Consider the following 16,400-nt stretch of genomic DNA (forward strand, 5'->3'; position numbering starts at 1 on the left):
TAATATTTGCATTTTGTACTCCATTTATTTTTACTTAATTATTTATAAAGATTTCTTTAAAATAATAAATTACAGCCGTTTATTCGTCAAGTTCCTTAGTGTGAATTGTTCATACAAAATCGTATACAATACTTAACGATTCTGAGTACGGCAGTTAGTAATATTAAGTTAATTAACTGATACGGTATATAACTGAACGTGTACTCGCTGCTTCCGATTTCACCGGCTAATGGAGGTCGCAATTAGACTCGCTCTGCGGATATATATTTTACGCTGTTATCTTTTTAATATTAAAAAAAGTTATTTTTTCACGCCCTTTTTGCTTTTTAAATATACTTTTCATAATTTTAGTGAATGCTTATACAGCAGTTTGAAATACAACAAGTAAGAAAAACCATACCTTATCTTACAAGTCTTTTTTCAATGGTTGGAAAATTTATTAATTTTTATTTTACACTAGAAAAAATCCAGAGCGTCGGTGGCTCAGGTGTCAGGCACTTGACTTGCAATCTGCAGGTCCTGGGTTCAAATCCCGCCATGTACCAATGTGTTTTTCGATTTCCGATTTACATATGTACATTGATCCGACGTTCTTACGGTGAAGGAAAACATCGTGATGCAACCTGCACATATCTGAGAAGAAATTCAAAGATATGTGTGAAGTTAACCAACCCGCACTTGGCCAGCGTGGTTGACTATGGCCTAATCACCCTTAACTTAGGGTAGGCTCCGAGCCCCTCGGTGGGGACATATAGTTAGCAGATGATGATGATGAGAAAAAAACCATAGATTTATTTTCAAATAATATAAATGAAATTCAATATAAGTTAAGTTAATTAACGATATTAATCATGGCAAGACTTTGTTATATTTTCCGACGTATTAAAACGCGGAATGGAATTTTAACAAAAGAATTACTAAAAGTTTGTCCGTTCTCTTATTCCAGCGGGTCACTGCCTGAATATTTTATTTATAATTGGAAAATTTAATTAAAACGTGTTGCAGACTTCTGTCTTTGATATAAAAAAACTTGCTTCTATAAAATTTCGCTTCACTACTTGTATAATAATAATAATAAAGCCTTTATTGCTGAAGATAATTAGTTTTACAAATTTTCATACATTTTTTTTAGCTACATTAACAGTAGGTAATATATATCAAAAAATAGTTTGGAACCGGCGACAAAGGCCTCCTCTAAAGATTTCCATTTCTGTCTATCCCTGGCTTCTCTAATCCATAAACGACCTGCAACTTTTTTGAAGTCTTCTACTTAAAGTTAAATCAACAATTTTATTTAGTAACCTTAATCATTCATCAATTTACTCATTTGGTAGAAATTTGTTTTCGTAGTGATCTGTACATATTTAATAAGAGATATATGTCACTAATATTATAAATGAGAATGTTTAGATGGATGGATGTTTGTTAGAAGGTATCTCCAAAACGTTTGAACGGATCGCGATGAAATTTGGTATAGTTGTAGTGCATAATCTGAAAGAACACATACACTACTTAAGTTTTTTTTACTCTACGCGAACAGAGTCGCGGATAACAGCTAGTCTGTCATATTATCTGAAAATTAAAATACAAATGATAAACAAAAATATATGAACAACTCAGGAACATCTGATCAATATCGATATAATGATATGATTCCTTGTCACGAAATCAAAAATATTCAAATCAGGTCACAAAACTATTTGTTTACCCTACCAAAGAGGAACATATGCGTGTCACTGTCAATTAAGAGACTTTTCATGTCAGTAGTGACAATAACGACATTAATATTGACCTCTAATCGACTTCGTGTATCACTTCTTGCATGAATCAGCTGATTTTTTTCAATTTCCAACAAACCTAATGGACATTGCAATTAGGCGTCGACCTCGGACGGGATTGATTACACCACGCCCTCTAGTGTCATAAAAAAAACAACATAGATATGTATTCCCCTTCAATAAATCATATTTATTATTCAGTAAACTATGCCGTTGTTGTGATTGATATAAAATATGAATACTTACAGATAGCAAGTCATCAATTTATTTATTATATTTTATTTTATTAATATTTAAGAAGTAATGAATCCTTTATCTAGAAAATATAAATCATTCATTCATTCATAGAACAAACAACTAAACTACTAAATGGCATACCATGTATTCATTCATTCGCACTTTATTTCTGTCATTCAAAATCGTCGCTATCAAACCGGAAACTATAAGTTTGGAATACGAGCATTTCACCGCACATATGACGAGAAAAACCCCGTAACAAATGTTTTTCATTCATTCATTCGTTCGTTTGTTATTGCGATCTGGCAGCCAGCCAAACGCTTTGGCAACGCCAACAAATCCACGATATTCGTTTGAAACAGAGACTCCGGTACGCTCATATATTTTAACAATATATTAAGATGAATTGACCGGACATGAAAAAGCACTCAAGCCTCATAAAGTTACAAGTAAATCAGAGCTAATAAAAACACATCTTTAATAAATTTTTGTCGTCAATAAAATAACAACTGAATAAATCCCGATGACGGACTGGGAGACCAAAATCCCCGTGTAAAATATACTAGCTATCACCCGCGACTCCGTCTGTGTGGAATAAAAAAAAATAGTAGCCTATGTGTTCTTCAAATGCCAAATTTCAGCCGGATCCGTACGGCCGTTCTGGAGATACCTTCGCATTTATAATATTAGTAAGATGTAATATTGTTATATCTGTTATGTCAAAGATAATGAGAGAGATGTCGATGTTTTATACATGAATTATGTGTTCAGAAACCAACGATAAATGAGATACTCGTACAATAAAAGTTTTGTAACATTCTTAGAGTCACTAAAAAGGTGAGTCTCCATTGTAAAGGTTAAGAAACAAATTTTATCATAATTATTTGCGCACAAAAACTTACTAAATAATAGTATGTAACAGTGGTAGAGCCCGCTTTAACATCTTCGCACGAATTGGCCCTGTTCGCCCGGTGAAATACCACGACCACACAGAAGACAGGCGTGAAGTGGAATTCCGCGTTTCGTCTGATGAGTGTGTGTCCCGGAGGCCTAATTTAGTCCTCTTTCCATTCCCAACCTCTTTTCTTATAAGGAAAGGATGGGAATTGGAAGTGGACTTTCCGGATGAGAGGATGCTTGGGAAGGGAATATATTATCTTTCTGTGCATCATTTCCGTCGATTAAAGGTAGGCAACGCATATGCGATTCGTATGCCTATGGGCAACGGTCACTTCGCTATATCAGCGGTTTCAGGTGGCCGCTCGCTCGTTTGCCACCTTATGATATAAAAAAAAATAATGCCGTGTCTATATTAATTACCCTAATCTCTACATCTAGATATATACATATCTATACTATACAATGCCGTCACTTCATTTGAATTAATTCCGATTCAATGTATTATACTAATTGATACGTTAATATATAATTAATTATGTATTACATAAGATTAATCCCTGATTTTGATATATTACAATACATGAAGTATTTAGAATTGCTTTCACGATGTTTCATGAATAAATCAAAAGATCCAATATTACTTCAGCTTCTACGAAAACAAATTAACTCTATTGAAATTTTCCGACATGATGAATGACTTTTCACTTAGAGAAAGGCTTGTGTGTACTTAAATACGTTCAAGGTGATTTGCCACATTTTTTATACTTAATTACATTTTGCGCATTATATTGAACATTCATGTTAGGTTTTGCATGACTGTTTTGACTTTGCAGGCATAGCTGATAGGCGTTACCGAGTTTTATTAGTCACCAGCTGTCACAAGCGACTCCGTCCGCGCGGAGTTAAAACAAATTAAGTAGCCTATGTGTTCTTCCAGACAATATTGTATATGTGTGTCAAATTTCATCGAGATCCATTTAGCCGTTTCAAAGATACCTTCAAACAAACATCCATCCATCTTAACATTCGCATTTATAATATTAGTAAAATATTTTAAAACGACTTTAAAAATTTAGAGGTTCTTAATTCGACTCTATATTTTTTTTAATATTACACTTAACATACAATGTTTGTGCAAAGGAACTGATCAATGTCAAAGTTGGGATACTCGAGCCGAGAGGAAATTGTAGGGAGTGAGGTCAGACGGCTATCGCGCGCTATTCCGTTAAAAGGATTGATAAGGCGATGTACACGAGGCGCGCCTTAGAACGATACCGCGAAAGGCAATTGAACAGTACCAACTACTGCTTTTGTAGCAATCCAATGCTATACAAAGCGAGTTCTAAGTGTATGTGGTTACGTTCTCTTTTACGCGAGGAATTCGAAATAAAGACTGGCACACATAAAACATAGCATTGTAGAGAAAAGTATTTTTGCATGTAACACATAAATATAAAAAGTACTTGATCGAATTTATAAAATCTTTCCGCATTAAAAAGCTAAAATATCACTGAGTAACATAGGCTAATTTCTTCACTAGATTTTTTCTTGCTTTTTGAATCGCGAGCGGCAGATGTTTTTTTTATAAATCAACATTATGATCAAAGACACTATATTGCGAGTCATGGTTCAATTCTAAAGTGAAGAAAGCATTTCAAAACCATAGACAAGCCCCTGTATTTTTTATTGTCACTGTTTGCCTTGAAGAGGCATTTACAGCTTAACCGGGCCTGAGGTGGCCGAGCGCAGGTGGCGCTTAGCCTGAACCTCGTTTAAGAGTAACAAGACTCGAGGGCTCCCTCAGGAGCCACGGCTCGGGCTGTTACTTCGTTATTGTTACCGGATTGGGAGGTCAAGCCCCTCTATTCCAATAAAAGCATTGATAAAGCCCGAGACACACGTGGTGCGCATCAATCCCTCTTTATTACATTCTCTTTATTGCATTGGGTTTTTGCCATCATAATTCATGAAGAAAAGCAATTTTCGTTACTAAAATTACTGAACTGACTGGCTTGTCGCCAACCTAGTGGTTTCTAGGTCTAGGGGAATTTATATCCCTAATATTTATGGAATAAAAGCAATGAAATGATAATTGTATTTATTACCCTAATACATTAAACATAACCTCAAATCGAGCTTCTTATTTACTAAATAGAAATGTCAAACAATTCTTCTTATTCGGTATAAGGTAAAACAAGATGTTTTTGTACAAAACATCATCTCTTCTTCTTTTTGTTTACGGAATTCGCTAATGAATCACTTGTGTGATGAAATTAAAACATTAGCGCCACAGTAAGGCAAACAAAGAAGTATTTGAAAATTCAAAGGTGGCATCGACGACAAAAGAGAGATCAATCTGGAAGACGAAACCTAGGTTGCTAACCCTACGTAAAGTAGGATAAGAACATTTCTGATGATGAGTTTTACGAAATAAAAATTGACATACAATTCCAAACTATAATAATAATTTAAATAGGAAACCACATCACATATAATTCTTGATTTTCGAAAACAAAATCGCCTGTTCAAGTCTGAACAAGCTCTCATCTTTATGAATGCATGAAAACCCGATCGCCCGCAAACTTCATTGAATTGCTTTTCAATTGGCAATGCAGTCTGTGGCCGCTATAGTTGTTAATCACGAAACCAAAGAATACGATGTACTCAAGCATTCACAACAAAGTAATTAGTAACAAAAACTTGACCTATTTGATGGAGAGTTATGTTAGTGTAAACACACAGTTCCGATTTAGGGGCCTTCACGAGAAGAGCGTACATCTTCCTTAAAGGCCGTCAACGCATCTGCGGTAACTCTAGTGTCGCAGATGTCCATGGACGTCGGATCAAATAATCTTAGGCTATTCGTTGCTCGTTTGCCCCATTAACCTATTAAAAAAAACACACGCTCATATTATATCTGTGATCAACATTATATCCATGTTTCCTTTGCCCTTTTTTCATTAAAACAAAAGTCTTACTAATATTATAAAGGTGAGAGTATGGATGGATGTTTGTTATTACGTAACTCCAAAATAACTGGATGGATATGGATAACTTGAAATAGGGATAACTTACAGCCTATTAAAGCATTGTCTATGCTTTATCCTCGCGTTCTTACTTATTTAATCACGCGGATGGAGTTGTGGGCGGCAGCATGTCTAATATTTGGCAGCGTATTTAATATAAAGAGGAAAGATTTGGTTGTTTGTTTGTTTGTTTGCATTGAAGAAACTCCGAAACTTTTGAAAAATTCTTTGACTGTTGGAAAGCTATCCGTGAGTCACATAGGATATATTTATAACTATACTAGCTGTCGCCCGCGACTCCGTCCGCGCGGGATTAAAAATAGATGTTGGCCGATTCTCAGACCTACCCAATATGCTCACAAAATATCATGAGAATCGGTCAAGACGTTTCCGAGGAACGAAAAGTGTGACACGAGAATTTTATATATAAGATTTTTTGTTAATTCCACGCGATTCATTTAGTATATATAGCATACTATAGTCATAGTATTTTCTTCTTTGTTCAAATGTTATATATTTATTTTATTACATATTTAATATTAATGTTATACATTTGTTGGCAAAGCAGTTGGCTTGTTGCCAACAAGAACAAACAATAAATAATGTAACAAGAACAAAATGAATGAATGAAAACATTTTGTTACTCAACCGTTGCATTGTACGAGTATGTTGCTTCTGTCAAAAATTATCGAAGCATTCTTTTCTTTTAGCTTTGACCAAGATTATTAAGACATTTTCTTCAACTTAACATAAATACTAACTTAATATGTGTACACATAAAACAGGCGATTTTTATTTGTTAATAATTCTTAAGAAATTTTTGTCATTTTATATATTTCTAAAAATAAATTCTACATTGTTTCATCAAAATAAAGAAATGTAGTAATCATATCTCTGTCATGAATTCCGCAAAATAGTGAAGTCAACATTGCTATAGTCATCCGCAATTATTGATGCGTTGCCTTACCTTTGTTCGACGGAGAAGGAGACGCACAGAATATATCCCCTTCGTATGCGTTTTTCCTCGTCAAAACCACTTCCCCTTTTTTTCCAGAGAGGAATGCTTTATGCATACTCCACGCCCCGGGGATGACGCGGTAGTTATGTGGGATTCTCCTCCATAACGGAGGCATACCCACTAAACCTCTATGTTCCTCCAACGCATCGGGACGGGACCACGGGCACGCTTTCGCTTTTATCCGTGGCCCCACCACTTCCCCTGCCTTTTCTTACAAGAAAGATGACTAGAAGCCTATAACCAATTAGGTAACTGCAATGCCGCAGAACTCAGTTATATGTTTACATACCTAATATTGTAGATTAGCCTTACTCTTTACCCCATTATACTCTTGAAGGGAAATACAAGATACTATTATGATAAGCAACATTATGCAACCATTTAACTCTTTGCCTTCATGTACGACATTATTCGACGCTCAACGACACAGTTACTGCATTTTACGACGTAGATTTGATCCATTAAAACTATCAAATTACTAGATGTGACATTTAACTTTGTAATGCTAACATGATGTGGCATACCTACAAGTCATATTTCAAACGAGCTATTAGGATAAATTGCTGTGTCATTTTGTAACCCATTTCGCTGTACTTTTATAGAGCTGTAACATATTAAAAATATTTAAAACATTATTTTTCTGACTCATGATTATAACTATGAGAGGATACATGGGTAGGGAAAATATTATCTTTCTGTGCATGCCCTCCGTCGATTAAAGGTAGGCAACGCATATGCAACGGCGGATGTCTATGAGCAACGGTCATTTCGCTATTACAGCGATTTCAAGTGGCCGCTCGTTTGTCACCTTATTATATAAATAAATTTACGGTGGATCGCTTAGTGTAGATTTGGTATGGAAAATATACCCTAACAAATTCGAGTTGATTAGACGTTTCTCGGAATTAGACGGCTCAGGGGTCAAGCTGCAGGTCCTTGGTTCGAATCCCGCCATTTACCAATGTGTTTTTCCATTTCCGATTTACATATGTACATTTTAGTAAGGCATTTGAAACTTTAAAATTTCCTACTTTATATGAGAAACTCGAACAAAATGGCATTCAGGGACCTCTTTTAGATTTATTTAAAAATTATCATCACAATCGATTAACGACATTAAAAATAAATAATGTGTTTAGTAACTTTATACCGACCGAAGAAGGAACCGTTCAAGGTTCGGTACTCGGGCCGATAGAATACCTATTATATTGTAACGACATGTGCAATGTATTAACTGAGTGCTCTGTATACCAATTTGCGGATGATACTTGCATTGTCATAGCTGATCAATGCCTAGCGAGCGCTATAAATAAAATGCAAGTAAACTTTGACTTGTTATGCAAATGGGCTCACGATGTAGGCTTGGTTATAAACCATGAAAAAACTAAGCTCATGCACATACATTCCTCCCATATTAAATCATTAGTCAAACCTTCCTTAACAGCTCATTCACACCAATGCTTACACCGACAAACACCCATGTGTAATAATGATTGTACCTTAATTGAAATTGTCAAGGAACATAAATATTTAGGCCTTATTGTAGACTGTAAACTTAACTGGAAGCCACATATCGACTATGTTTGTAATAAGTTAAGATCAGTTCTTTCTAGATTGTCCCTGCTTAGACATAAATTGCCTTATAAGATTTTGAGGATGTTGTATAATGCACTGGCCGATGCTGTCATAGGATACGGATTGAGCAGTTACGGCAGAACATACTGTAGTTATATAAATAATATATATTTGTTGCAACTTAAAATACTTAAAACAATTATACCAAAGAAATTAAAAGAAACATACAATGATCAGAAATTTTTTCATTACTGTAAAATTTTAGATATTCATAAAAAAACTAAATTATATACCATTTGTGATGAAATAAATAACTTACCACAATTAAAACAAAATCTAAGGCCAAATCAGTTACGAAATCTACCTAATTCTCCCAAATATAAATTACCCACTTATAATAATGCCTATGGTATGCGAACTTGGCAGTATCTCCTGCCGCAGCTGCTCAACGATCTGGAAAGCGCCGTGCATGACCAAATCGTTAAGAAACCAGAAAAATGTAAAAGAATTTTGAAATCGGCACTTCTAAATAAATAGCTTATATTTATTGCAACTTAACAATCAATTGTTTTATATATCTACTTTTCTTTTGTTTCGCTTTTTTGTCTTTCTACTATAGTCTGAAAAAAACCGTTTAATCTCTGTTCTTTTTGTTTATATATTATATAATTGTGAAATGGTTAATAACGTCTGTATTTGTTAAATTTGCTGATCTTATAAATTAATAAGCGACCAGTAAGTACACCTAAACCCTGTGGGTTTTTAGTACTACTGTCTAACCGAGGTTTAATTTGTTTATGTGAAGTTTTTGTATAATAAATAAAAAAAAAATTATCCGACGTTCTTACGGTGAAGGAAAACATCGTGATGCAACCTGCACGTATCTTCAAAGATAAGTGCGAACCCGCACTTGGCCAGCGTGGTTGACTATGGCCTTATCACCCTTAACTTAGGGTAGGCTCGAAGCTCTTCGGTGGGGACGTATAGTGAGCTGATGATGAGACGATTCTGAATGCAACAATTATGTACTATCAGGAGAGTTTGCGGTTAGTTATTTAATTGCTTAAAGAAAACACGCTATTTGGTTAACTAGTTTAATATAAACAGATATTAAGAACTATATCTAGATTTCAGTATGTCTAGCTGAAGCAAAACCACGTATTGGATACTATATTTCTCTTTCCACAACCTTCCAGTTCAACAGCCCGATGACTGAATGTCCAACCGACCTCCTATTACCTCCTACCTCTCGATAATTTTTCTATCCCTCTCCCTGACAGCTCAAAAAAAAGAAAAAAATAGCGAACACACTCCAGTGCTGTGATATTTTTGTATTATCTCGTTAAATCAAAATAAATTTACTATACATCCTTATTTCTATAATCACATATAGTCTTAAATCTATGATATAAAATAAAATATTAAAAAAAACGAATAATTTACTAAAATATGTTATTAAAAGGAGTCCCTTTAGACAAGGTCCCGAAGATACTGGCAGCGTTCCCCCTCTGTACAGCTAAACTAATTCTTTGACCGAGGTAGCTGCCAGCTCTTCGGTCCCCTGTGATGTCGATTATTTTTTTGGAAATGTCCTTAAAAAGTCTTATCTCGTTTATATGATTTAGTTCGTAGTTAACATATATCGTAGTATGCAAACAATACGGTTCGTCATAAACGTTGATTGAGTTAATACAAAAAAAGAGTCCAATCGAATATCATTTGTGTCGCAGCAATTTCGATGTAATTTGATTGATTCGTCGTACTCCGTCGTATTCTGTCGTATTTTCACATAACGAATTTATTTTTATGTTGTTACGAATAACGAGATACTCATTTTACAAACGAACAGTATTGTAATAGTTTTTATACATTTATGAAACGAAACTTTTTAAATTTTATTTTAAGACTTGCTTAGACTTGCGACGCCGTCTGCGCGGAATTAAAAAAAAATATGAATAGCCTACGTGTTCTTCCAGAGTATGTTCTACATTTATGACAAATTTCATCATCAAAACATCCATCCATCTAAACAATCGCATTTATAATATTAATAAGATTATTTATGCGAATTTGGGTGGATGTTTATTTGAAGGTATACGGCTATATATCCAAAACGGCTGCATGAATCTCGCTTAAATTTGGCATAGATGTAGGACATGTTTTGAAAGAAAAAATAGACTAATAAGGTTTTTTTAATTCCGCACAGACGTATTCGCGGGCAACAGCTATAATTTATAAATAATATACAGGAAATGTCACATTGTGTACAAAGCGAGACATTATATTTTGCAATTTCATAATTTTATGTTCGAGATCTCTCTCATAAAACACAATAACAGCCTCGTAAACCTTCCGATATCGTTGTGTTATACGCTAAATAGAATGTTGTTTATGTCACAATATATTTAAAACTAGGTACTGTTATTGAAGCATCGGTGGCACAGGGGTTTAGCACTTGACTTGTAATCTGCAGGTCCTCGGTTTGAATCCCACCATGTAGCATTGTGTTTTTCGATTTACATACGTACGTTTATCCTACGTTCTTACGGTGAAGGAAAACAACGCGAAGCTGCACATATCTGTGAATAAATTTAAAGATATCTGTAAAGTCAATCTGCACTGGGCCAGCGTCGACTATGGCCTAGTCACCCTGATTAAGGATAGGCTCCGAGCCCCTCAGTAGGACCTCATAGTGAGCTGATGATTGTTGTTGAAACTTCTAGTTGTATATTTAGGTAAGTTTTTAAACTAACATATTTTCTTTTTAAATTAAGTCACCAGACCCATAAATAACAATATCATTCGAAAAATTACCAAATAAATCTATTATTGAATAATTTTACCTAAACCCACAATTGGTAATGTTATTTAGAACAATTCGTTTACGTTTTGTAAAATAATAAATAATTTGGTTTCAATTCAATCGAATTTAAATAAAGTCCAGGAATATTAATGAAGTGGTTTTCCAACTAACCATTAATTTGTCAAAGTTTGAAGTCAAGAATCAAGTCTAACATCAAGACATCTTTGTTATTGCGATTTTAAAGCAAAATATAATTTCTTAAGTTGGTATTAAATTCAATGTAATTGCAATTTAATCGATTAACAGTTGACGTCAATAATCGATTATTTTTTTCTTAGTTTTGCAATTTTAATATAGTTGGCGTTGTTTCTGTTGCGTTCTAACAGATGTCGCTGTGCCGAATTTAATTTTGAATTGAATCGCGGTGTTAAAAGTCATCTCTTGCCAAACATATGTCTACAAGAAGTCGAGAACGATTTGGGTAGTTCTTCCATTATGTTATGTACAGATATATAAAACCATTTGCTTAATATTTAATACATTTAGGAATCTAATAGTAATGGTAACAAATCTATATCCATGTCTCACGCATAGGTGTGGAATCATAACAAGGGTGGATTGTTTTGAATTTGTAATATTATTAGGGACATTTGCTTGGAAAAACTTGTTACTTACTAAGTGCCATTTAAGTCGTTTTTCATACTTCCCTGACAGTTAGTAAGTGCTGTTACGCTACTCATAAACTTTGTACATAAATTATGAATTTAGTTAATTCGTCGGATTGTGAAAGTTATAATAGGAAAACAGTTTTGTCTTGAATATTATAAGAACACAAGTTTACAGAATATTAAGATTTATTTGTCACAAGTTGAATGTAAACATCAAGAGGTTTTTGATTTTGTTACACGTTTTCCTTAGTTTAATCTACACCGTTGTTTAAAAATGTGTAAGCAATTATATTCAAAACTTATAACTACACTTAAATACTTTTACTTATATTCAAGTTAAAAAAGTGACAAACATACTTAAACTTAGTTTTATAATACAACACACACACTGTGTTTAACATGTGAACTAGATGGCGCTACTTACGAAATAAAACACGGTATTAAGATTTCATGTAAATTAAAAAATAAGTAGTTTTGTCTCTGATCGTAATTTATACAAAGGAATTTTGAAATTTCAAAATAAGACCTTTATTTATTACTATTATTATAGTTTCAATATGAAAAAATAAAAATTTTATCGTAGATTTATTAATGTTTGGACGGCACCTGAGGGGCAATCAGTTAAATCTGATTAATTCGTGCCATTATCCCCGCGTCCGTTAATAGACCATTACTGAACGAGGCGAGCTGATGAAGAATGGCCTCATTAGTTATCATAATTATTTGAATATTTTCAATGACCTTTACAAATATCTTATTTTTTAAATAAAAGTTACGTCCAAATGTTTCGGTCCTAATTTTCAAAAAAAAATATAGTTAAAGTACCTAAAATAAAAAAAAATGCATTTTGAATATGTTCCACAAATTGATTTGTTAATTATAACGTTGTTTTTATGTCAAGTGTATGAAATATCATGTTTCAATTTCATTTCACTGGAAATATGTATGTAAATACGTTATGTAATCGATTCAAATGTACACAAATATTCAAATGACGTTATACGTTCACGTGTTGATTGCAATCGCGTTTATTAAATTGCAAACATAGCTCTTGATAATCATGTTCTCTGATCATATATCTATCTCTACTCGTATTCATCATTACATATTTGCGTCGCTTTAGTATTATATTCCGGAAGGAAGGTTAGGTTAGGAATTGTTTAGTTCTTAATTTGTCAAAGAATGCGTTTATGTAACATACAGAAAACTTTATCAAAAATTAACCAATGTCTATTTTATCATATCGAAGAATTCGTAGGGATAAAGTTATGTGGAGATGTGTAGATATTAGAGGTAGTTTGAAGTTACCTCCAGTGATCCAGAAATTAAGAAGTTCAAGGTTAGCGTGGTTTGGACATGTTCTGCGGAAGGATGATCCCATAAACAAAAAGTAATGAGATTGAATGTGGATGGCTAAACGAGATAAAGACCAAAGACAGCATGTATGGATTGTCTGAAAGAGGATATGATTAAGAAGGGGGTGAATTCAGATATTGAAGGCTGACAGAGATGTATGGAGGAGTACATTCTGTGCAAGCTTTTTAATGGAATTAATTAATTACTTAAACAAAGAGACAAACATTATGAAAATAAAAGTCCCTTAAAATAAAAAAAAAATCCTAAAATGTACCTAAAGTAAATAATTTCCTTTGAATCAGATTAAAATGAACAAATAAAGCTGTAGGCTGAAAATACATACAGATTAGAGGACGACAAAAACAGCTATAATTCAACCGAGTGACAGTCCTGGCAGGGGGAGAAAAATACGTTTGCAATAAAAAAGAAACAATACGATAGAATTTTCGATTAACTTTATTATAACGTGACATAATATTTTTTTATTTTTCAAATATAGAACTGGCCAAATCATTGACTGTCGGTTTCTAAGACCAAAATCTTTTTATTAAACATATCGTCATCCTTGTCATTATCTTTGACAATACAGAGATAACAATTTATACAGAGATTTTGGTATCGGAAACCTACAATTAAACTGTTCTTTAGTGTTTACTCATACGAAATATACACTAATAAGCCTCAGCGATTAATGTCTCTGAGTGCAGATTCAATAAATCGTTATATAAACAACCTATGTTTTTTATATTTATGTTTTTCGAATAACAGACTTCATAGACAATAAGTGGTTTATTATATTTTTATTCAACCAATAAATAAGTGTATAGAAAATGTAAATTTGTAAAATATTACAACTAAAAATAATGTCATGTCACGTCCGACAATCTTGTCATTGTTGTCATCTGGTCAAGTCACTACGATATGTCAGGAGGTTGCAAAGGAAACCTCAATATCTGGATATAAATTGGGACTGAAGTGACGAGGATGAAAAGTGTCCGAAGCATGTCGGACGTTATTAGAACATGTCTAAGTGTTTCCTTGCTGAAGGAAGTAGATTTTTCATATAAAAATAGTAAGGCAAAATATTTTATAGTAAATTTGTTGTCAAATCTAAAAAATCTTAATCCAAACATTGCTACGTTATTTTAACTTTTCAAGATTTACTTGATACAGGAGATGTCCATTTATGTCTAGATAATAAAGATGAAAGTAGGGGGTACCAAGACTGTAAAATGGGCATCCGTAACTTTTGTCCAAAACAATATAAGCGCCTATGTATTCTTTATTCAAGATATTTTTAAATTAACTTATTTTTCTTGTTACAGTTCACCTTCAGTTCATCGACACATCTCTCCGAGATTACGTCCTCTACACGATCGTGGATAATTTCATTCGTGGCAACTTCACTCCGACTGACACTTCGGAACGCGCCTGCCGGGACGAAGAGCCTCCATACTTCGTCCCGAAACATTCAAGAGCATCGAAGCATAAAGTGAACATTGAAGATTTTGAGAGTGACAGAACGTTCGATATTTATAGGACAAGAAAGGGTGATGTTGGTTATTACTTTAGGCCGAAGTTACGTGGGTATAGGAATGCTAGGTCTGTGCTTGGGTACAGAAAGAGTTACAAATACGGACGCTTTCTGCCAACTAAGATCGTAAGCGGACCTCTGGGGGAACGCGGAGAGGCCATCTTACGCTGGTCGCTGATCGACACTGCGCATCTGCAGAGTGATGAAGCTAGTGTTGTTTTTAGGTAAGTAATTATAAGTTCTCACACTTTTAACCCTTTTGTTTGTATGTATCTAGCTATCGCCCTCGACTTCGTCTCCTCGAAATTTAAAAAATCTTAATTATTAGCATATGTGTTCTGCAAGACTATGCAGCCATTCTGGCGGTACTTTTCACAAAGATCCATCCATCCATCTATCCATACATCCAAATATTCGCAATTTATAATATTACTAAGATAGTAAGAAGTAAGATAGAAGAAATTTATAGGTTTTACAGGATCATGATAATAGATAATAAATTTTGCCACCAAAACTGTGTTGTGTACTTAGAGGAAAATTACATTAATAGATTCATTTAAAAATAAGAAATTGGTAGTCGGTTACGTTGGGAGCGGTTCAATAGAAACTAATCAAAGGCAACAAGAGGCTGAATACCGCAGTTAGTGAGGTTTCAGTGTCGGTCCTCAACCGACGTCTTTTGAACGCAAATGAAGCGAGCTGTGCAACCGACCAAATTGCTCGCCACAATTTCGACAGACATTTATTATATTCTTATTTCAATTATTTTATATTAACGTTATTTCTAAATATCGAACCATTAAGCGTTTCGTACACAAAACTACGTAAACATTTGCAACCCGGCGATTCCAATCGCCAAACAACTCACAGAAACAATGTCATAGAGGCTCGTACACGGGCAGGCGTCGTCAACATTTTGTTCTTTATTCGCCCAAACCTTTCGCAATCACGCAAAAGCATTTCAAATACAAAATTTTAGTAACTATTGCAATTTAAATCTAAGATATTTGATTTACTAAATAAAATTCAAAAGTATCATTCTGCTTGGATCCCTTTTTGTACTTTGAAATATGTTAGACAACAAATGCTATGTATAAAGTAAAACATATCACGTCAAACGAATTGCAAATCTTATATTCACGACGATCGTTTTATTGTCTCTCTGACGCCCGAACGAATCTTATCTGTGGCTCTGTGAAAATCTTACGTTCGAATGCAAGTCTCGAGGGAAACATGACAAGACTATTGAGGAATGATATGTAGATATCATGTATAAATAATACTTATTTTATGTAATTTTTTAAACATTTTATAAGTAAAATTACAGTATATTCTGGTGTCTCTTCTTTGTCTAAGCTTTTTATTATTAACTAGCTGTCGCCCGCGACTCCGTTCGCGCGGAATTAGGAAAAACTTAATTAGTGGAATATATGTTCTACCAGACTATGTTCTATATCCCTGCAGCCGTTCATCCAAATATTTGCATTTATAATATTAGTAAGATT

General features: G+C 33.9%; 1 protein-coding gene across 1 annotated transcript in view; it reads left to right on the plus strand.

Annotated features, from left to right (window-relative positions):
• The window catches only part of LOC106120978 (uncharacterized), a gene marked incomplete at its 3' end in the record, with an annotated part of 73,623 nt that overhangs the window by 25,443 nt on the left and 31,780 nt on the right, over nt 1–16,400 (plus strand). Inside the window, exon 2 of the mRNA XM_013316449.1 lies at nt 14,687–15,119. Coding sequence (XP_013171903.1) covers nt 14,687–15,119 — 433 coding nt within the window. The remainder of the gene's footprint in view (nt 1–14,686; nt 15,120–16,400) is intronic.

The sequence above is a fragment of the Papilio xuthus genome, unplaced genomic scaffold (genome assembly GCF_000836235.2).
Source record: "Papilio xuthus unplaced genomic scaffold, Pxut_1.1 DF826945.1, whole genome shotgun sequence".
NCBI classification, from domain to species: domain Eukaryota; kingdom Metazoa; phylum Arthropoda; class Insecta; order Lepidoptera; family Papilionidae; genus Papilio; species Papilio xuthus.